The 24,092-nt window shown below is 42.4% G+C and overlaps 1 protein-coding gene across 2 annotated transcripts in view; it reads right to left on the bottom strand.

The window, feature by feature from the left end:
• The window catches only part of FAM117B (family with sequence similarity 117 member B), a 45,023-nt gene that overhangs the window by 5,587 nt on the left and 15,344 nt on the right, over positions 1-24,092 (bottom strand). The window contains exons 2-8 of one of the 2 annotated variants that reach the window (XM_044304095.1): positions 20,433-20,518; positions 18,613-18,705; positions 14,724-14,837; positions 8,929-9,075; positions 8,630-8,701; positions 4,749-4,959; positions 371-491 (exon numbers count right to left, since the gene is read on the bottom strand). In XM_044304095.1, the coding sequence (XP_044160030.1) occupies positions 371-491; positions 4,749-4,959; positions 8,630-8,701; positions 8,929-9,075; positions 14,724-14,837; positions 18,613-18,705; positions 20,433-20,518 (844 nt within the window). The remainder of the gene's footprint in view (positions 1-370; positions 492-4,748; positions 4,960-8,629; positions 8,702-8,928; positions 9,076-14,723; positions 14,838-18,612; positions 18,706-20,432; positions 20,519-24,092) is intronic. The other variant, XM_044304096.1, reaches the window with a different exon arrangement.

Raw genomic sequence — 24,092 nt, 5'->3', positions numbered from 1 at the left:
GGCTCCCGGGGCGCTTCTCAGAGTGCCGTCAGGGCGCACCACGCGCATGGATCACGTGATCCATGCGCATGGGGCGCGCTGACGTCATTCTGGAGCCGCACGGGCGGCAAGTATACTGCTCCCCCGCTCCCCACTACTACTATGGCAACCAGGACTTTAATAGCGTCCTGGCTGCCATAGTAACACTGAATGCATTTTGAAGACTGATCAGTCTTCAAATGCTTTCAGTTCACTTGCGGTGTTACGGATCAGGCGGGCACTTCCGGCAACGGAAGTGCACGCCGGATCCTAACAACGCAAGTGTGAAAGAGGCCTAAGAAGACAAAATACAAGTGAACACATTTAATTACACACTGTTGATTACACTTACACGTTTTCCTCAAATACTTTAACCCTTTCACAGCCTTCCGGTGGTTCTCGCTTGAACATGTAGCTGTTGTTCGGTTTTGGAGATGTAGCATACTTGGGAAAGGGAGAGTGATTTCCATTCTCTGCAGGAAGAAAAAACATAACTGGATCACCCCAAATCACTTTCTTCTCACATACCATAAGACTTGCTTAAACTGGCTGTATTGAGAGCTGTACCTCCATTGCTTTATCTGCTATAGGAGACCAGACACATCAAGCCCCACACCTAAATGTAGCCAACTCTCCCTCGGCTGGCTCTCAGTCAAAAGATTAGAAGGAAAAAAAAAGAAAAAAAAAAAAAAGGTTTTCTGCAAGATTTCTACAAGGCTCTTAACAAGGAGAAAATCCTGGTAGATTGACATTGGGGGCAAGTTACCCTCCCTTTTATCATTCATTTCACAATTGGTGTTCCTTTAACTACTACCTGCCCTCAAAGGAGTATAACTAACTCAGACATGGATGGTATATCACTAAGATATGCCACCAAGGTCAGATAGAAGCTGGTCCCAGAGGTGGAACCTATCTTCAGGCCCCTGAAATAAAGGAGTGTGTACCACACATACGTGGCGTGCTCTCCATTCAATGCTATGGGAGTTCTGAAAATGGGCGAATAAGCATGCCAGACTACTTTCATTAGTCCCATAGAGATGAATGGGAAACCCACAGCATACGCATGGCCACCTCTCCATTCACCATTCTGAGACTGCTGGAGACAGCAAAGCCAGCGTTCAGCTAATTTCAGAACTCTCAAATGGATACTGGCTGGGCATGCACAGCTGCTCTCTCTTTACTTCGGGGGGCCTGTTATGGACATAGCAGCGATATGCCATCAATGTCTGAGTTGGGAGTACCCCTTTCGGTTGAACAGGTATATCTCCTACAACCACAAATCGCTTTTTCACCACCGATCCATTAAGTTCTTAGAGTTCCAGGCACTTAATTTGGTGTTTATTACAAACTGCACAAAAGTGAATGACAGAACAGAAACGATTATGTGCCAGAAATACACTTTATCTCAGGGCTCAGTTCTGACAGGAGAGATCATAAGCTGTACAGGCCTCTCAAAACAATTGACCCTTTGTGTTTATTGGAATATTATACTTGGTTCAAGAGACATGTGAGAAGGTAAACCAAGTCCTATTTTACGTTGACCACCATGTTCTGACTAGTGGGGCTCCAGAAGAAAAGATTTATAATGCAGTCCTATTACAGTCTCCATTGGCAGTGTTCATTATTTTGGCATTTCCACTACCTCGTAGATACTGTAGCTGGCGGCTGCAAGGAGATTCTTCTCACCTCCCTCACCATACTTGCTATGAATAGCTGTTATCAATAAGGGCAGTGGAAAATACCACTGCTAAACACCTCTAGAAGTGGCTTATCTTCTGAAAAAAATAAAAATAAAATAAAGTCTCGGGCATGTTGAATTACAACATGCCCAACCCATCTTTACTCCACATCTCAGGGCTCCAGACAAAAATATACATACAATATATATATATATATATATATATATATATATATATATATATATATATATATATATATATATATATATATATATATATCTGAAGAAAGATAGGACTGCACTCCGGATAAAAGTGAAATTCTGTGAGGCTTTATTCACCCATAGTATGGCAACTTTGCGACGTTTCGGCTCACAAGAGCCTTCTTCGAGCTGGAAGAAGGCTCTTGTGAGCCGAAACGTCGCAAAGTTGCCATACTATGGGTGAATAAAGCCTCACAGAATTTCACTTTTATCCGGAGTGCAGTCCTATCTTTCTTCAGTTATAATATTGGGTCTTTGCCGTTGCCCTTGTGGATTTTGCACCCACGTTTAAGGTGGTGCTCCCTCAGGATTTCATATATATATATATATATATATATATATATATATATATATATATATATATATATATATATATATATATATATATATATATATATATATATAATCAAGGAGCCGTTGGCTCCTAACCTGAAAAAAAATTTGTTGCCAAATTTAAAAATGCATATAATTACGAAACACGTTTACCTAGGGTTGTCACGATACCAACATTTTTACTCAATTTTGATACCATAAAAAAATATTGTGATACTCAAAACCACATGGGAAAAAAATAAAACCGCCAAAAAGCCGCGTGCATTCCAGATTTTATGGAACGTCTGGACCATAATAGAACAGTCCAAACCTAATTTTTGTCGGGACAAGGTGACTAAAATAAATGGCAAAATGCATGTTTTGAATATTTTTTTTTCCTGTTACAGCGTTCACCGCATAGGAGATATTTTTAAATCTGTTAATAGTTCGCACTTTTTCGGGCGTGGCAATATGTAATTTTTTTATTGTTTATATATAAAATTGGGAAGGGGGTGATTTAAACTTAATATTTTGATGTTTGCTTTGTAAATTTTACTTTTTTTTTAACTTTTTATTTAATAACCATTTCCCCCCCTTAGGGGCTAGAACCTGGGATCTTTCATCGCTTGTCCTATTCACCCTGATAGATCGCTATCAGGGTGAATAGGACTTTACACTCTCCCTGCTGCTCTGTGCTTTGTGCACACAGCAGCAGGGAGCCGACTATGGTAGCCAGGGCTTTATTAGCGTCCTGGCTGCCATGGTAACCAATCGAAGCCCCAGGCTTACGCTGCTGGGGCTCCGATCGGAACTGCCACTGCCACGATGATTCTACTTTATAATACTGGGGTTGGGTGCACTGTGCAACCAATTATAGTTTATGATCAATACAAACGCAGGCTTTGCTGCGGGTGCCGGCCATATCCCATACCAGACACCCAGCCTCTATGACTGCGCGCTGCAATCCACCACTATTAACCCCTCAGGTGGTGATGCAGTGGCCACAGCCCCTCCCTTCCTCCTCGCTTCTATCAGCCCATTGGTGGCAGCGGCACAGGGGAGAGTGACTGCCTCCTTCTCCCCTGTGTTGTCGAGAACATGGCACACGCTGACAGCAGCGTGTCCCATGTCAGTTCCTCGTGTGTGAGAGGCAGGGAGGGTCTAGGAGCAAATGGCAACAAGACTACAAAGTCTTATCGCCATTTAGCAATTCCAAGTCGCAATGGCGACTATTTTGGTCGCCATCTGGAGCCCTGCTTCTGTCATTGGTGAAGAAAATGGGACACCCTCAATGGATGGCTGAGGATCATCTAATGCATATTGCCACATTAATGGGGTTGTCTAAAAGGGAAAGCAATTTTCAAGTGGCCAGGCACAGTGTAAGAATTAAAAAATTAAATAAAAAACACCAAGCTCTTGTCTCTGCTGGACCAAAAGTGTGACATCAACACGCACATCACTGCAGGTCATCAGTGACCTGATCATATGCTGTTCCCTGAACAGGTCACCACTTAGGCCACTTATTGGTCCATAGTGTAGAAAGGTTTTGGACGTGGAACACTTTGAACAGGAGAGAGTTTTTTTTTTTGTAATTTCAGTGTGCCAAGCTTGCTGGAATTTTTTTTACTCTCAGAGAAGAGGTTTCCCGAAAATTATAGTTCCACCTAGATTTCAGTTTCCACTGAGGAGTTAAAGTGGCACTCTGTTGTACAAATATCCCATCCACCCACATACCCTCCAAGCAGAGACAATAGGATGCCCTACTAAGGGCCGTTCTAGGACAATGTGATGATAGTTTAGTCAGATCTTTGCAATAAATATCCAGGATGACCTCTGAAATATCGAAATAAAATAAAGAGGTCCTTTCACCACTCCTGACATGCCTGTTTTAATAGCTACATGTATTCCCCATGTAAGAACAATTCTGGAGCATCTATTCTTTTATCTCTATATTGTGCCATTCCTGTATTATTTCTACTAGAAGTTAAGAATGAATTGCTAGCAGTCTGCAGTAAGGGTACAGAGGGGTGGTAACCAGTTGGGGTGTGTACCTGCACCAACTACCTCTATCCAATCAGTGCTGCCATTTTCAGACTGTGCAGGGACACCCCCCCCCCCTCCCAACATGTTACCTCCCCTCTGTACCCTTACTGCAGACTGCTTGTAATTCATTCTTAACTTCTAGTAGAAATAATACAGGAATAGCACAATATAGAGATAAAAATAGATCCTCCAGAATTGTTATCACATGGGGAATGCATGAAGATATTAAAACAGGCATGTCAGGAGCGGTGAATGGTCCTCTTTAAGGTCATTTTCAAAGAAGCGTATGCAGTCCAGGAAACACACTCCATATGGGAGCTGTATTTCCTGGACTGAACACCACATTATGTGACCACAGTTCTGTATGCCGCGGGTTCACGTAAGCACTGCTCAGATATATTTATATATTAGTTATATGTGTAACTCTATGTAATACCTTTGTCTCTGAGATCTGTGTGTGTGTCATCAGTTGAACATGGGCTCTCCGCGCTGCAGTCATTTGAGATGGTTATGAAGGATGCAGGAGATATGGATTGGGAGCGGCTGCTGTTGTTACTGCCACGGTCATTTCCTCCAGGTGTCTGAGTATCTACACTCCTAAGAGAAAGAGGTGGGGGAGCACGGTGTCCATCTGGAATATCTTGCGGCTATAAAATATAAAAACATATACAAAACAAGAAAGAGAAAAAAAAAAAAAAAAAAGGAAAAAACATTATGCGGATAATTTTCTTTGCTAAGTAAAAATATTAGTGGACAGAATACATAGTTTTTTTTTTCCCCTTTACATAAAAAAAAACGTGAGCGCTAAAAGCAAGTCTGCTAAACTCTATATATTAAAGTGAACTTCTCTATTCACTGCAAGGTAGTCACAAAGAAGCTCTGTACACTAACCCTCTCTCACCCATCTCTCTGCTCTTAGAATCTGCAAAGTACTCAGTTCAATGCTTGTGTAATGTAAAAATGTAGATAACTTGCATGAATCTGAGCCATATTATTTAGTTCAATCAGCCAGTCAAATTGAGATCACTTTAGACACTAAGTTGTACTAAAAGGCTAAGGGGCTCTAAAGGAGAAATGCTGTACACAAGTTAACCTTCGAAACCATTTCTTATTCTAATAATTTACTTTCGGTAGCATCTATGTTTCACAGTACATAATAGCTGCAGAAAGCCGTTCTGTGATAAATCCATCAGAGGTCTTGTCTGGAGGCTCGTGCTCTAGCCCCTCTCTGACCTACCTTTAACAAACCTCTAAGTTGATTTATGCCAAAGCAAGGTTGAAGAAGTTTTATGGCATAAATCATCTCAGGCTACAGTTCATGGTTGTGTCGGAGGGCTCCATTAGGGACCTCCGTTGCAGATTCCATAAAAAATATGGGACAAAATAGCGAAACATGCTGCACTATTCTGTCTGGTAAGCTGCCAGGTGCTCTAATAGAAATCCCATTATAGTTAGGGTCCATTCAGATGTCTGCAAGTGTTTGGCGGTCCGCAAATTGCTGATCCACAAAACACCAATACTGGCTATGCGTAGGGCTGCAGCTATCGAATATTTTTGTAATAGAGTATTCTATCAATTAATCGAGTACTCTAATAACAAAAAACCTAGTTAAAAGAATGTTTTTATTTATAAAAACTCATCAGCCCTACCTCCGTGCCAACAGGCTGCAGGGTGAGTAATAGCAAGCACTTCACTTGAGCTACGTGGTCATATGACAAATGAATCCTGGATGCAAAAAATTTGCATCGAGTATTTTTTTGTGACTCGTTACTCGATTCAATTGAGTAACCGTTTCAGCCCTTTCCGCATTTTGTGATAGAAATGCCTATTCTTGTCTGTGATTGCGGGCAAGAATAGGACAGGCCGCAGAACCAAACTACTGATGTGGACTGCACACTGTACTGTCCGCATCTTTTGCGGCCCCATTTAAATTGATGGGTCAGCACAAGTCCCGCAAAATTGCGGAACAGATGCGAACCCTGAAATACGGACGTCTAAATAGACCCTTAATGGTATCTGTCGAACCCCGTTCATTTGTTTTTTAATGCAAAGTCCCCATCTGTTATTTTCATTGTTCTGCTCCTATAATTGAGCAGAATGATAATAAAAATGATGTGAACCCAACCTTAGAGATCTGTTCAGGAGTGTTACAGTGTTAACTGGCAAAAAATATAAATTACTTGTATATATAACATGATTATATTATGCATTTTATCAAACAAAGCTGCATCTGCCCATCCAGAACATAAAAGTAAATTATAGCAATAGGTAAAGCACATGAAATAACATACCCTGGAGATAAGAAAACAGATTAGTAGCAATTAGCAACTTTAACACAAAGACAGTGGGGAATAATTTACTAAGCTAAAAGGTGCCAGAAAGATATAAAAAAAAAAACGCCTGGCATGGCTTAGAGAAAATGTGGCTTACGATGCACTCGCAGTGAGCCTCAATTTTGGCCCTAAAGTAAGCCAATTACTAGGTGATATAAAGTTACACAAACATCTGAAGTAAATTTGGCGCACCTTTACACTGCCTAAGACCTTTTCTCATGGGCCAAGGACTGGGATAATTGTTGGAAACTAACTGCACATCATCGTTGGCAGCACATCGCAGTATATTACAGGGATGTGCTGCTGCCAAAGAATGAATCTGTACAGGAATGTGATCGTTTCCAATCATTGCCCTGTCTGCTCATGAACATGGGCCCCAAGTTTACACTGTTTAAAAATTATAAAGGATTAATAAACTTGCCCTTTTTGTCACATGACTTCCACCACACATCAGTTAAAAATAAGACCAGTGGCCATCATCACTGAAATGTTTCACATATTTTGGGAGAAAAGTGACAAGAGCAGCAGCCATGTTGGTTGTCATGTCTGAATGAGCTGTTGAGTCAGCATGTTCAGTAGGCCTGTAGACGGCGTAGTCTTAGACCATCTAGAACTGCACCAGAATTACCACAGACTGGATGATAAATGTGCTGCAGAGACACTTTTCTGACTCTATACCAACTACTGGTTAGCTTTCCCCGAGACTGATCTTTACACTAGAATTGCACTGACATTATGGCCCACAATGGCCTTTTAGGCCCTCTCCCTTCATGTGAAGCTCCAGCCAATTCCCGTTAAGCCCCACCCCCTTTACAAGGATGTTAGACATATAAATGGTAAAACTGGAGCTGGAAATTATCTTGCTGCTATGGTCAACTCTACCTTTCCACTAGGGCTCATCTCTCCAACACAACACCGTATACTATGACTAAACGGACATCTTCCTTCTTAAATGGCATGCAACTGACAGCCATCTCTCGAAAACCCCATTAACATGAATGGATGGAAATGGTATGTAGAAATCCCACCCAAGCTTCCTCCATACATGTGCAGTTAGATATATTTTTACAAAAAACACACAACACCCGCCCCCCACAATGATAAACACACAAAAATATAGTGTGGCATCAGATTACTGGGGATCTCCATAAACCTTTCAAAGGCTGTGTTTTCATGTTCATGTTTTTTTATGGCATATTTTGACACAAAAACCAGTAACAGATTCAAAAAGAGGAGAAGAGACAGTCTTTCCTTCCTTTATATGTGTCCTCCATTTATGATCTGTTCCTGGCTTTAGCTTAAAACAAAATGCGTTAAATAAAAAAACGCACCTGAATGTGGAAATGTAACCTAAATCTGGATGTAAAAACACTCACTTAGGCCAGTTTCACATGGTCCAGGAAATCGTTTGTGGCCATATTCCCGGGACCAACAATGGCCCGGCAGACCTAAACTCACTTTAGGGATCTATAATGCTGCGAGATTCAGCCCAAGCATGGATCTACTTTTTACCGTATGACCACATCATGTGAGAGCGGGGCAGTAGACGACAAGTGGAGTGGAAGCTCACAGCACCATATATCACTGTGATGAAGCACTTGAACACATGAACTTAATTGGTTCCTATGGATAACTTACTGCAGTTGTGAAACTGTCAAGTAGGTGAGAATAGTAGTTTGGCCAAGTCAACGACCTGTCAGAGCGGAGTATGCTATGTTATACGATGCTATGCCACTTGTATTATTTGTTTTAATAGTAATGCTAATTGAGGCAACTACTATACACCACGGCTCATCAAATATGGAAAGACAGCATGTTAAACTAGGTAAAGTAAGCTACACTGCTGGCACTTAGTACATCAAGACGTTTGGAGAAATGTAAAGTAGATGAACATTTCAGTTTAAAAGCAATTCTGTCTCCAAAGTAATAAAACAAGAGAATTGAATGTATACACGTAAAATAATATCACACACAGCAAACTTACCTCAGGGTGCAGATGCTGGAAACTCATTGTAATGTTCCCATTGACATCAGGAAGGCCTGAACAGTCTCCATGCTGGGAAACCACAAGGATATATGCTTCAAGATGAATATTGGAGCAACCCACCCTCCTTAATAAACCCATAATATGGAGGGTGAAAACTTAAAAAAAATAAAAATGCTTCTTGATTCCATGTGCAGCGGAGAAAAGTGAATAGAGCCTTCTCAATGGTAAGTCATAAATTACCATCAAGAACCAGTAACTGGGGTACGGCTCCGTAGTGGAAAGGAATATGCACTTACCATGAGTTGCTCTTCTTTCTCTCCGGTTTCCTTAATGATGATTTCAATCTCTTGGTTCAGCCCTTCCACACTGTTCCGGAATCGTGAGCCCGATGATTTGGTGATGGGTATGGTCATTGGAGTAAGTACATTCTTAGATAGGGATGTCTGCAGGGAAAAGGTTTACAGCAAAGAGCAACGATTTAGCAGACGGAGCCACAAGATAACCAATAAAGTGCTGGTGAAGGGTATCAGAAGTTAAAAGGGTTCTCCGGACATTTACAATAAAGCAGCTGAACAGGAGGACTAAGGAACACATCTGGTCAGGACACGAGTGGAAGAACCACTTTAACTGGTGCAAAACACTAAATATATGCATGACTCCTACACGGTCATGAGTTGAGATCCAGTGACTTTCAGCCAATCACATGTCATTGTTGAATAGGAACAAGAAGTATAAACTGGATGTGAACACGGGAAGTGACGGATCAGTAAGGCCAGTATTACTTCTATTTTACTGCATTCTAAGAATTTTAGGTTTAAATAAAATTCCTAGACAACTCAGCCATTGAACAATATTTGGAAAAGGCTACAGCTAGTTTCACACTTGTGGCAGGGAATCTGGAATTGCAGAATACTACCGCCTTCCAGCAGACTCCATTGACTATAATGGGGTCCGGCCACTAACCAGCCGGATAAAAACTGCTGCGTGCAGCACCGTCTGCCGAACCTGCTTGCTGAACACCCAGCTGCATGTGGGAAAGAAGCCTAAGCCATGTAACATGTCAGCATCTTTAAAGTGAATATTTAGGCTTTTTTTTTTTTTTTAAGTTGAGATTATATGAAAAACTGTGCCAAACACGCCTAAAAGTGTCAAGTGGTGGGTGGCATTTTCACAATATGGCTGGAGTCTATTTCCAGGAAGAGTTTTTTTTTTTTTTTTTGTAGTTCAAGTTCTATTTATATCAAAAATGTGAAAACCTACAGGCAGTAAAGGGGTTAAAAAAAAAGATCATCTGTCCAGATAAAACATCTAAAGAACCTCATAATGCAAAGTTTAAGGTCACCTCAAATTAAAATGTAGCTGTACACACAAGCTGCAGCTCAATCTACATAATAATCCTGCTATACATTGTAGGGGTGCACTTCCAGGGCTGGGGGAGCAGATTGGACTTAACAGAAGTGGCAGCTGGTAACCTGCATTTAGGGCTTATGGGTGTGGTAAATCTGTGGCACCCGGCAGGGGGTAAGCGCTTTCAGAATACAAAGCAGAAGGGACAAGCATGTCTAGGGGCCCACTGCTTGGGGAACAGAAACAGGAGGTTAATATATCTGCATACGGTAAAGCACACTACAACACAAAGGGTTCTCACAAAACTAAATCTGTGCGGTGGTAAAAAAAATAATAATGAAGAATAGTAAATGTCCATTCTTTGCGAGGCAGATGTGTCCATACATTAGCTACAACTTTCCAGCTGAATTTCTCCTCATTTGAATTAGAGTGAATTATTCAGGAGGGGAAAAAGTACATCAATGAGATGAACTTTCAAGATTTACTATTAGGGCTCTTTCACACAAACTATACGGATTGGCTCCGGATACGTTCAGTGAAACTCAGTAAGTTCAGTCAGTTTTGCCTGCGACTGTGTTCAGTTTTTTCCGCGCGGGTGCAATGCGTTTTGATGCGTTTTTCACACACGTGATAAACTTAAGGTTTACAAACAACATCTCTTAGCAACCATCAGTAAAAAGTGCATTGCATCCGCACTTGCTTGCAGGGCTGCATGAAAAATACAGAATATAGAACATGCTGCATTTTTCATGCAAAGCAGAACCGATGCATGAAAAAAAAAAAAAAAATTCTATATCTATATATCTATCTATCTATCTATCTATCTATCTATCTATCTATCTATCTATCTATCTATCTATCTATCTATCTATCTATCTATCTATCTATCTATCTATATATATATATATATATATGAAACAAAAGCGGGTGCAAGGTCCGAGTACGGCAACTGGAGCTTACCCACTACTAAACAAATGGAAAAATCGGACAGCACTCCAGACAGTTTCTTCGGTAAAGCAAGTAAATTTAATCACCCATGTGGTGGCAGCAAAAAAGCAACGTTTCGGCTCTACATGAGCCTTTCTCAAGCAATGGCAAAAAGTGCAGAGCAAACATATATAAGTGGACCAATTAAATCAATTATACAATTGTGTAATCAATACTTGATAAATAACAGTACAAAAAGTTATAAATAGTGTTACAGAATGAACATCATGGCAATCATTATTAAAGTGACAAGTGCTAGCAGTGTATAAAGTGCATGATATAGCTGGCAATCATATGTTACAGTCTAAAAACCATAAGTATTGACAGCTGTTCATGATTAATCCATAATTATTCATATAACATTAATTGTGCACAGGGGTGTGTTAATGAACAAATACCTAGAAAAGTGATGTAGCCCACGTATACTATCGCGCCGTTCAGCGCGTCTCCTCTGTGTCAGTGCGCATGACCCGGTCGCATATGTTGCGTCAGAGCGGCACCATATCAGCTGGAGATGTCGCTCTGGAGTGGCGTCACAAGCGCTTCGCAGTAATTTACATCGCGTCATGTGTTCCGCCACTAGGGTAAGAGAGCGCATGCGCAGTGCCATCATGTTGTCTCTAGCCACCATGTTACTTCAGGGAATGTGGCCAGTATCTCTCTTAATTACTATATTTAATGCTGGCCATACGTAGAGTTACATAGTTGGTCACAGTGGATATTTTCCACCTATAAGCAGCCAAGGGGAGGGTCCCCACTTTTCCAAGATCCGGAACCAACCTCTATGTATGACCGCGATGCTGACAGCACGTTAATGCGATCAGCACCATCGGTCACAAACTTGCTGCATCGCGTGACCTAGAGGGTTCTCCTCTAATGGTAACCCAGGCCAAAAAAAGTAGACATTAGGGCAATCAGCACTCTATTTGCGCATTACAACTTATTCCTTTTAATATGCAATCGGGACAACCGCACCACTCCACAGGGACAAAATTATAAGCTTGTACAGACAAACAAATACTTAGTGGGCTCTTCATCCACCTTCTAGGTTGATCATTATTCCTTCGCGTCTTCCAAAATTCCAGTGCATCTGAAATGATATACAGTATTAGTGATACAAGTGACTCCCAAAATGTTTTAATAACCTTGTTTTACACATTTCTATTATATTTTTATTATTGGTTTTTATGAAATTTACATTTTTTATAGAATATTTTTGTCAATGAACATGTCCTCAGCAGGAGGAAAATATTTGTGTACAACTCTGGCAGCACATAAGAGGGCACCCTTCCCACCTCAAACTATGGAGGGGGAGTTTGAGGTGGGAAGGGTGCCCTCTTATGTGCTGCCAGAGTTGTACACAAATATTTCCTCCTGCTGAGGACATGTTCATTGACAAAAATATTCTATAAAAAATGTAAATTTCATAAAAACCAATAATAAAAATATAATAGAAATGTGTAAAACAAGGTTATTAAAACATTTTGGGAGTCACTTGTATCACTAATACTGTATATCATTTCAGATGCACTGGAATTTTGGAAGACGCGAAGGAATAATGATCAACCTAGAAGGTGGATGAAGAGCCCACTAAGTATTTGTTTGTCTGTACAAGCTTATAATTTTGTCCCTGTGGAGTGGTGCGGTTGTCCCGATTGCATATTAAAAGGAATAAGTTGTAATGCGCAAATAGAGTGCTGATTGCCCTAATGTCTACTTTTTTTGGCCTGGGTTACCATTAGAGGAGAACCCTCTAGGTCACGCGATGCAGCAAGTTTGTGACCGATGGTGCTGATCGCATTAACGTGCTGTCAGCATCGCGGTCATACATAGAGGTTGGTTCCGGATCTTGGAAAAGTGGGGACCCTCCCCTTGGCTGCTTATAGGTGGAAAATATCCACTGTGACCAACTATGTAACTCTACGTATGGCCAGCATTAAATATAGTAATTAAGAGAGATACTGGCCACATTCCCTGAAGTAACATGGTGGCTAGAGACAACATGATGGCACTGCGCATGCGCTCTCTTACCCTAGTGGCGGAACACATGACGCGATGTAAATTACTGCGAAGCGCTTGTGACGCCACTCCAGAGCGACATCTCCAGCTGATATGGTGCCGCTCTGACGCAACATATGCGACCGGGTCATGCGCACTGACACAGAGGAGACGCGCTGAACGGCGCGATAGTATACGTGGGCTACATCACTTTTCTAGGTATTTGTTCATTAACACACCCCTGTGCACAATTAATGTTATATGAATAATTATGGATTAATCATGAACAGCTGTCAATACTTATGGTTTTTAGACTGTAACATATGATTGCCAGCTATATCATGCACTTTATACACTGCTGGCACTTGTCACTTTAATAATGATTGCCATGATGTTCATTTTGTAACACTATTTATAACTTTTTGTACTGTTATTTATTAAGTATTGATTACACAATTTTATAATTGATTTAATTGGTCCACTGATATATGTTTGCTCTGCACTTTTTGTCATTGCTTGAGAAAGGCTCATGTAGAGCCGAAACGTTGCTTTTTTGCTGCCACCACATGGGTGATTAAATTTACTTGCTTTACCGAAGAAACCGTCTGGAGTGCTGTCCGATTTTTCCATTTATTTATATATATATATATATATATATATATATATATATATATATATATATATATATATATATATGTATATATATATATATATATATAAATAACACACTCATGTACACAGACCCATTAAAATGAATAGGTCAGGATTGCTAGCGGGTGCTATGCGTTCACGTCACGCATTGCACCCGCGTGGAAAACTCGCTCATGTGAAAGGGGCCTAAGGGTCACTGAGTTTGGGTAAAACATGTCAAAACTTTTGATCTGTGAGAATCTGAGCTCTGAGACCCCTCCAATCTCTATAATGAGGAGCGAGAAGCACGTATATCGCACTCTCTCCTCATTACAGGAGACATGCCCAACAGAAGCCTATGGGCCAGTCCCGATTCCGTCCTCTGCAGTGAGGAAGGAGCGATAGACCACCAACAATTGCTAGAGAGAGGCTATCAGACAGACATTCATGGCATATCCTGTGGGCATAAGTGTCGAAGTTGGAATACCCCTTCAAAAGAGTATTTTGGCTTCACAATATTGATGGCCTATCCCTAGGATAACATAGTAACATAGTACATAAGGCCGAAAAAAGACATTTGTCCATCCAGTTCGGCCTGTTATCCTGCAAGTTGATCCAGAGGAAGGCAAAAAAAAAACTGAGGTAGAAGCCAATTTTCCTCACTTTAGGGGAATTTTTCCTCACCATTGTGATAGGCCAAAAATATCACAATGGTGCGAGTCCAACTAGCCCACCCACCAATCAGCTGTCTTAAGGGGCCCGCACGCTGCCTACATAGTACTGGCGGTGCAAGGTAATCACAGCTTCATTCAAAATTTATAACTTAAAAACGCTGTAGCAGTAGTGCCGTTTTTCCCCCATCTTCCCAAGGAAGAAAAACGCTTAATCAGTAAGGCTCAAAACAGGCTGGTCACTAAGGGGGTTAAACTATGTTTCATTAGGCAATTATATTTTCAAAAGTAGTTTTTTTTTTCCCCCTTATATAATATATCAGAAGCAAAATGATTTAAATTCCTTGGAATAAGATTTGTAAATTTTTGAGAACTGCAATTCTGTGGTGTAATTTCTGTAAAGTCTATGGTTTCTATGGCGTCAGACGTATAGCTAGCAGGGCAGTGCCAACTCTTACCTGGCATTGGTTAATAGCAGTGTGGTTGCCATGGAATGGAGACTGCCTGTCCTTTTCACGATGATGCCTGCTGCTGTGTTTACTCCTCTGAAGCTGCTGACGTAATTTTGCAATCTGAAGTGAAATCAAGATAGCAGACATTTATCACTGTACTCATTACAAAGTACATTTATATCCACCATTCACGTCATAATTGAGTGATACATTTAGGTAATAAGTGTATATACAGTATATTACACACACAACTATGTAACAAAGCCAAGTTTACTACAGGATTCCATACATTTTAATATGACACACCAGACCTAGGTCCCAAATAGCAAGATTCCTGTCTTACACTAAAGGATCTGCTTCACATTCTCAGAAAAGTGCATTGTGGGGGTTAATTTGAGGAGCAGGTGACAGACACCGATACCACCACAAAGGCGAAGACCGTCTTAAATCCAATCTATCCAACTTTTATTTAAAAAGATTTTGCCCAAAACCACAACTTAGTCTATGGGACTGCATATTGCTTGGCTATCTGGCAGTCCCAAAGAGTTTGAATGGAGCAGTAATGCTCATGCTCCACTGCAACTTCATTCAAATAGGGGACCCTGTGAATAGGTGGTAAGTTATCATTCCATACCAAGTTAACCCTAAGGCCCCTTTCACACGGGCGAGTATTCCGCGAGGGTGCAATGCGTGATGTAAACGCATTGCACCCGCACTGAATCTGGACCCATTCATTTCTATGGGGCTGTGCACACAAGCTGTGATTTTCACGCATCACTTGTGCGTTGCGTGGAAATCGCAGCACGTTCTATATTGTGCATTTTCCACGCAACGCAGGCCCCATAGAAGTGAATGGGGCTGCGTGAGAATCGCAAGCATCCACAAGCAAGTGCGGATGCGATGCGATTTTCACGCACGGTTGCTAGGAGACGATCGGGATGGAGACCCGATCATTTGATTATTTTCCCTTATAACATGGTTATAAGGGAAAATAATAGCATTCTGAATACAGAATGCACAGTACAATAGCGCTGGAGGGGTTTAAAAAATAAAATAAAAATGTAACTCTCCTTAATCCACTTGCTCGCGCAGCCCGGCATCTCTTCTATCTCTTTCTTTGCTGATTGCAGTCAAAGGACCTGTGGTGACATCACTCCGGTCATCACATGATCCATCACCATGGTAAAAGATCATGTGACGGACCATGTGATGACCGGAGTGACGTCACCACAGGTCCGTTGACTGCAATCAGCAAAGAAAGAGATAGAAGAGATGCCGGGCTGCGCGAGCAAGTGGATTAAGGCGAGTTACATTTTTATTTTTTAACCCCTCAAGCGCTATTGTACTATGCATTCTGAATGTATTATTTTCCCTTATAACATGGTTATAAGGGAAAATAGCAATCTACAGAACACCGATCCCAAACCTGAACTTCTGTGAAGAAGTTTGGGTACTAAACATGCCGTTTTTTCTCACGCGTGTGCAAAACGCATTACAATGTTTTGCACTCGCGCGGACATGTTCCCGCAACACACCCGCACCTTTTCCCGCAACGCCCGTGGGAAACCAGCCTAAGTGTAGGTCTACACCAGTGTTTCCCAACCAGTGTGCCTCCAGCTGTTGCAAAACTACAACTCCCAGCATGCCTGGACAGCCTTTGGCTGTGCGGGCATGCTGGTAGTTGTAGTTTTGCAAAAGCTGGAGGCACACTGGTTGGGAAACACTGGTCTACACAACAAAAGTCGCAATAATGTCACGCAGCATTTTTCATAAAGACAGTCTATGGTGTTGCAGTGCGACATGCTGGGACACGACAATTGCACAAAGATCCAACCCAGTTGGGTTTTTGTGCGACTGTCGCGTCGTAGTCTATGGTGTCACACTGTGACACGTTGTGACCATCATTACAAAAACTGTTGCGCAACATAAGTCGCAGTGTAGTTGAAGCCTACTGTCGCACGACAAATGTTATAGCGCAGCCGTATCCCTAAAGGCTCTTTCACACAAGCGGATGCCGTGCGTGTCCTCCGCAGCGTGAAAGACAGCCAAGCCCCGCACCTGACAGCAGAGACACGGAGCAGTAACATGATTGATAATGCTCCGTGCACCTCTGATCTTTTTACTACAAAATCACAGTAACTTTATCTCACTGTGATTTTGTAGTAAAAAAAGATCAGAGAGGCACGGAGCATTATCAATCATGTTACTGCTCCGTGTCTCTGCTGTCAGGAGCGGGGCTTGGCCGTCATTCACGCTGCGGACACGCAGGCATCCGCTCGTGTCAAACAGCCCTAAAACGAGTCCTCGTGGAAGTATCAAGCTGCCGCAATACACATTAGATTGTCAAAAAGCTAATACACAGTGGGGCACATTCACTATAGTGTCTGCACCTGTCTTCATGAGTAAAAAAGCCAGTTTTTGACTATATTCTTTACAGGGATGTCAAACTCGTGGCCCTCCAGCTGTTGCAAAACTACAACTCCCATCATGCCTGGGCATACTACAGCTATCAGGGAATGATGGGAGTTGTAGTTTTGCAACATCTGGAGGGCCATAAGTTTGACATCCATGCTTTTTAAAGTCTCATTCACCAACTGATTTTGCACCTATTTTGGAAGCATTTGCGCCTGTTGCACCTATCTTGAGTTATAAGACTTAGGGTCCATTCACACGTCCGTAGTTCTGGGTCCTCATCCGTTTCACAGTTTTGCGTAACGGGTTCGGACCCATTTATTTCAATGGGTCCCCAAAAGTCCTCATCCGTAGTTCCATTCCATGGCCCCGCAAAAAAGATAGAGCAGGTCCTATTCTTGTCTATAATCATAGGGCCGGCCATATGCAGTACCGCAAGACACTTAGGCCTAGTTCACACGAACGTATGGCTTTTATAGTTTTTTGCGGTCCATTTTTCACGGATACGTTGTTCCGGTTTTGAGTTCGTTGCGTTTCCGTTCTGTTTTTCAGAATGGCATATACAGTATACAGTAATTACATAGAAAAATTGGGCTGGGCATAATATTTTCAATAGATGGTTCCACAAAAACGGAACGGATAAGGAAGACATACGGATGCATTTCCATATGTGTTCAGTTTTTTTTTTTGCGGACCCATTGATTTGAATGGAGCCACGGAACGTGATTTGCGGGCAATAATAGGACGTGTTCTATATTTCAACGGAATGGAAAAACAGAAATCCGGAAATGGAATGCTTAAGGAACACATTCCGTTTTTAATGCGGAACCATTGAAATGAATGGTTCCGTATACGTAACAAAAAAAAAACGGCCCCTACACTCGCAAAAAAAAACTATCGTGTGAACTAGGCCTTAAGACGTGTGAATGGACCCAAATTCAGAAGTTTTCAAAATTGTGACTTTTTTCCAACCTACTTATGTAGGTGCACCTTTTTTGCCCCTGAATTAGGAACAGAAACGGTCTTATTTCTACTCCACTACTGACCAGATTCTCTTCCCTTCCCCCCCCCCCCATATCTGTGTTGAGGGGGAACTCGCAACTTTTTTCCATGTGCAAACCAATGAGACGAGTCTTAGTGAATATGGTATACGTGGTGAACGCAGTGACCATCTACTAGCCTATGTGCAGCGTGGGCTGCCTGTGATGTGTCACATTTCAGCACAGTCAGGGTACAGGCTGCACAGACAACTTTAGCTTTTTATTGTGGAGAGAACATTCATCACTGACAATTCACCTCAATTTTAGACAATTTCTGAAAAACCACAGGATGCAAAAAGAAACTGCATTTAAAAGAGCATCTATGACATGACAATAGGCAGCTTTCGTTGCCATTCCCCCAACCGCCGGTCTTTGAAGACTAGGTGGGTGACCACACAAGAGTGGATACGTGACCATTGATCTGCACACAGCAGCTGTCTGACCTCTTTCAGCTGCTCGTTGCTGCCCCAGGACGCAGAGCGCTTGTGGGAGCTTTTCTTCTTTTCAGCGTATTCTTCAGCCCAAGCACTCTCCGTCTGCATAATAGATGAAGGGGGGAAAAGTTGACATTTTCTATTCTAGTTACAAGAATTGTTTAATTACAGTCTTCACAAGAGACTTAATTGGGAAGAGCATTTGCATTACTTATTTGAATCTGCATCCTAGCATAAAGAAGGAACGTACAGTATGTATGTCCTGTAGAATAAGACAGGTCTACCAAATAGTTTTAGAAACAAAGCAGTATAATGAAATGTGGCCAGCTTCAATCTATAGCTTCCCCTTTGGTCACCGTACCCCTCGGATATTTGGCAAATGGATTAATTATTGCTTCAAGTTGAAGGGTTCTGATAATAGGATCTGAAAGTTGCAGAGTGTTTCTGATAGTCACGGCTTAAATGGAACTTGCCAGATTATCAATATATACTGAATTACTACACATTGAATGAAAACCATCTAAACTTAACTTGTAGGCGTAGATAACTGTTAGGAATAAAGACCGCTGGCCATCACCGACAACCTCCTTTTGCTGACAATGATTTTTATCCATCTCTTTACATTTTTGGGGTGATCAAGGGGCAATGGCACCAGTAGACCTCATGCTGACATGACAGTTCTCACCAGTCTCATGGAGCATACCTTCCATAAATCGTATCCTTAGGCCTCATTCACAAGGTTGAGTACAGATCATGTACCCTGTGTGAAGCTCAGCACGGGTCAGTATTTGTATCTGTACATAGTATAGTAATATGAACCAGACAGATAGAAGCCTGTTAATCTACTTTAAATAAAAGCAGCTCCACCCTGCATCCATAATCCACCTACTTAGGCACTTCGCTAGGTCAGTCATTACAATTAAGTGCAAGATAGCTGTAAAAGCGCTCGCACAAGATTTATGCCGTTTCTTCTTTTCACAGTCAAATAAAAATGAGAAATTGCATGAGCGTCATCACTGCAAAGGTTTCCAGCCTGGGCCAGGCATGTGACATCTCTGAATAGAAGCAGAAGTTTCCCATGACATTACACTAGATGTGATGAGGCTATGGCATAATAGAAGCCTTTTACCAGAGAAGACTATGCAAATATTAAAGTGACCCTCCAGTTCAGAACAAACAGAACACTTACCTGGTGCCTTCCTCGTCATCTTTTTACAGCTGCAGATCTGCCAGCATGCAAGATGGCGGCACAGCTTTTCAGGCTGCCTGGCACTCTGTGCATTTGGTAGCTGAAGACACCTCCTGCTCGCCAACCTAAAGCAGGGCTGGAAGATCAGGAAGCGCCTTGCACTACCCAGGCACAGAATCGCAGAGAATCGGTTAGCGGAAAAAATGAAAAAGAGCTCACTGTGCAAGTGTTTTGTTTGTTCCACATATTTTTTCTTCTCTTGAACCGGAGGGTCACTTTTACCTTCTGATACATGAGACAGAGCGTGCAAATGTCATGTCTTAGAAGAAATTTATGAGGAAAAGCTCCCGCCATACTTGTCAAACGTATCCCAAGGGTTCTACTCACTTGACGGAGGCCAAAAACCTCAGTCCTTGAGATGCTATACGTTGGAGTTCCTCTACTTTACAGGCTGCACTTTCCTATACATTCAGCCACCACATAAAAAAAATTGTTGTCGAAAGGTATGTCTCTGACTCGAATGCAGGGTGAAAGAGACAGAGAAGTGAGACTTGCACAGTAGGTCCAGTACCTCCACCCCCAGCGAACACATGGCTCATAATGAAACACAGCAGAGTTATGACGGACAGACATACGTTACCTGTGTAGACTGATCTTTCATGCAAGGAGCCACCTGCCCATGGTCTCGGGGCCATTGTCCAGAGAGATACGGTGCGGCCAGGGTATCTAGGGAAAAAGTGCACTGTAGTAAATTGGGTGGACTAGATGAAGATGGTGATGGTAGTGGAGAGATATCCTCTACTCATAAGAAATATTAAACTACATTTTAGTTACTTCTCTGTCACATGCAAAGGTCTTAGTCTAATGGATCCATTGAAACACTTTGTTAGAGGAGATCGGTCCTACAGAGACCACCACAGTAATCACTATGGAGGAGATTCATCACGACCAGTGTTTCCATATGCCAGTCTTGCATCTCACTGCGGCGCGCAGGGGATCGCTTAGTTTATTGACAGATGCCTCTTAATAAATTAGGCCCATCTCCGACACTCCGTGCGCCAGAAACTCAAATCTACAAAAGCCAGGGGCTGGCGTATACTTCAGCTATAACGTATGCCGATTTCTGCAAGTCTGGCAGGCACCGGTAAGCCCACCCCATTTTTGCATCACTTTAGAAAAGTGGTGAGGACCTCAAAAAGTCACAAATTAGGACACAAATATGTTGTGCGCCACAATTTGCAACTTTTTACACCACAATAGTTTTGTCACCTTTGATAAATTCCCCCCCCCCCCCAAATTATGTCACACTGGTCTTGAGGTCCTATTCGACTTACTAACAGACTACTTTCACCTTCCATATACTTTGCCAAGAAGGATGTGAGGGTGTAGTGAGATCACAAGGTTCTCCTGCATTATTTTTCTGCAGTGACTTCCGCAAAATCGTAAAATTTTGGGCAACCATGGTGTGCGCCAAACTTAGTGACTTTTAGTCGCCACTTTTCTGGAGTACAGGTGATACATGCCCTCTTAAGCGTATTCTCTACAAATGGTCAAATATCTGTTTAAGGCCTCATGCACACGACCGTAGTTATAGTCCACATCTGAGCCGCAGTTTTTGCTGCTCGGGTGCAGACCCATTCACTTCAATGGGGCAGCAAAAAATGCGGACAGCACTCAGTGTGCTGTCCGCATCAGTTGCTCAGTTCCGAGGCCCTGCCCAAAAAATATAGAGTGTCCTATTCTTGGCAGTTTTGCAGACAAGAATAGGCATGTCTACAATGGGCCGCCCATTCCGTAAATTGCAGAAGACAGTCGTGTGCATGTAGTCTAAAGAAGAACTCCCACAAAAATGTTATTCTCTGACCCGCTAGAAAGGTACATGATGTTATTACCAGTGTTTGTATTTATGAGTTAGGCTACATTCACACTGGATTCGGCAGGATTCAGCATAAAACGCTTCCGTTACTGATTATACAACCGGTTGTATTATCTTTAAGGCTACTTTCAGACCAGTGTTTTCAATTCCGCTATTGAGATCCGTCATTGGGACTCAATAGCGGAAGAAAACGCTTTAATTTTGTATCCATTCATTGTCAATAGGGACAAAACTGAACAAAACTGAATGCATTCCGTTCCATTTGGCTGCGCTCCATTCATGGACAGTATAACCCCGCAAGCAGCGTTTTTCTGTCCTCTGATTTCCTGTGTCCTCTGGTGGTCCCTTTTGCTTGTATCAACCACCAGAGGACACAGGCAGCTCTGTAATAAGTAGCACCAAGCACTACACTACACTACACTACATAGAAATGAACAGGAGCATGGGCCGCACATGCATGGTGCACTCCCATTCACTTTTATGGGAACAGCGCTTGGTGGTGGACGGACCTCGGGAAATCCGGGGTCCTCCAGCCACAGCTCTCCCCGCTCTCATTGTAGGTGCGGGTCCCAGAGGTGACAGCCGCTATACAATGTACGGCAATGTGCTTGGCGAACATACAGAAGGCTGCAGCGCTCAAAAGAGCTCCAGTTCCTTCTCAAACAGCTGATCGGAGGGCGTCCGTCCCCAACCGATCCGATACTGATGATTATCCCGAGGATAGGTCATCAGTATTAAAGTCCTGGAAAACCCTTTTAACCTCCTCCCGACCGCCTAACGCGGGGATGCGTCCTGCGGGCGGGCGGTCTGTTCCTCCTTGACGCGCCGGCGCGTCATCTCGCGAGAGGCGAGCTTTCCTGTGAACACGCGCACACAGGAGCGCACGTTCACAGGATAGGAAGGTAAACGAGTGGATCTACAGCCTGCCAGCGGCGATCATTCGCTGGCAGGCTGTAGATGCGATTTTTTTTAACCCTTGAAAGGTATATCAGACTCTGTTTTGTTAACAGCGTCTGATATACCTGCTACCTGGTCCTCTGGTGGTCCCTTTTGCTTGGATCAACCACCAGAGGACACAGCCAGCTCTGTAATAAGTAGCACCAAGCAGCAAGCACACCCCCCCCCCCCCTCACTTATAAACCCCTGATCACCTCCCTGTCATGCTCCATTCAGACGTCCGTATGTGTTTTGCGGAACCACAAAACACGGACACCGGTAATGTGCCTTCTGCATTTTGCGGATCCGCACAATGCCAGAACTATATAGAAAATGCCTTTTCTTGTCCGCAGTCACGGCCAAGAATAGGACATGTTCTATAGGCTCTACAAAAAACGCAGTGTTTGCCCGATCAGGCCTGATCTTGTGCGCACACTTGCATTCAGTCTGCCCCATTACAGTGACAGAAATATTTTTTCTGATCACTGCAAAAACACCGTAAAATTGCTGTGGCGCTATAAAGATCACTTTTGAGGGGCATGGTGAGTTCATGTAAAAAAAAAATTATGTGCCACAAGTTAGTGGAATATGAGACTTTGTAAGAAAAAAAAAAAAAAGATTCCGCTAACTTGTGCCAAAAAAATAAATAAAAAAATCTTCTATGAACTCGCCATGCCCCTCAAAAGTGATCTTTATTTGAAAAATGTTACAAGTGAAAATGTCATTTTTTTGGCAAAAATTTATCAGTGAAAAACAGAAATGTGAACGAGGCCTAAAAGGTGATTTTTCTGGTGCATTTTACTTAATTGCACCATACTCTGGATATGTAATCTTTTTCTGCCATGTTGTCCCATAGACACCCATTGATTTTGACCCTACTTCATAAAACACAAGTGACAATGTGAGTTCTGTTTTTTTAATTGTGTTTTTGCATTACTTTATTTTAGCTAAATTTTTTTATATTTTTTTTTTACAAACTGCTCTACAGAGGAAGTGACATTACAGGAGACTACATACTTTCCTATATAAAATTCAGGTTAGACCAGGCATGTCCAAAATGCGGCCCTCCAGCTGTTACAAAACTACAACTCCCAGCATGCCTGGATAGCTTACAGCTATTAGGGCATGCTGGGAGTTGTAGTTTTGCAACAGCTGGAGGGCCGCAGTTTGGACATGCCTGGGTTAGACCATTAGAGGGCGCACACGTCTGGCAGCAGACAGCTAGTAATAACTGCGCTCTGGCGGCAGCACAAGTCTGCATGGAAATATTTAGGCCTGAGCAGCCAAGAACGATGAATACGCTCGAGACAGTAAGTACCAAGTAAGTGCAGAGCTATGACATGTCTGACAGAGTAACGAAAGGGTGCGGCTAAATGGCACCAAAAGTATTACTACACATGACATTTTCAAAGCAAAATATGGTATGTTGCCTAGTACGTGGGTAATGAGGACAAGCGGAGCACTGCTGTATCTTACACGTCTTCCCTT

This window comes from Bufo gargarizans, chromosome 8, assembly GCF_014858855.1.
Source record: "Bufo gargarizans isolate SCDJY-AF-19 chromosome 8, ASM1485885v1, whole genome shotgun sequence".
Classification (NCBI taxonomy): Eukaryota; Metazoa; Chordata; class Amphibia; order Anura; family Bufonidae; genus Bufo; species Bufo gargarizans.
This window is presented reverse-complemented; position numbering and strand designations above follow the sequence as displayed.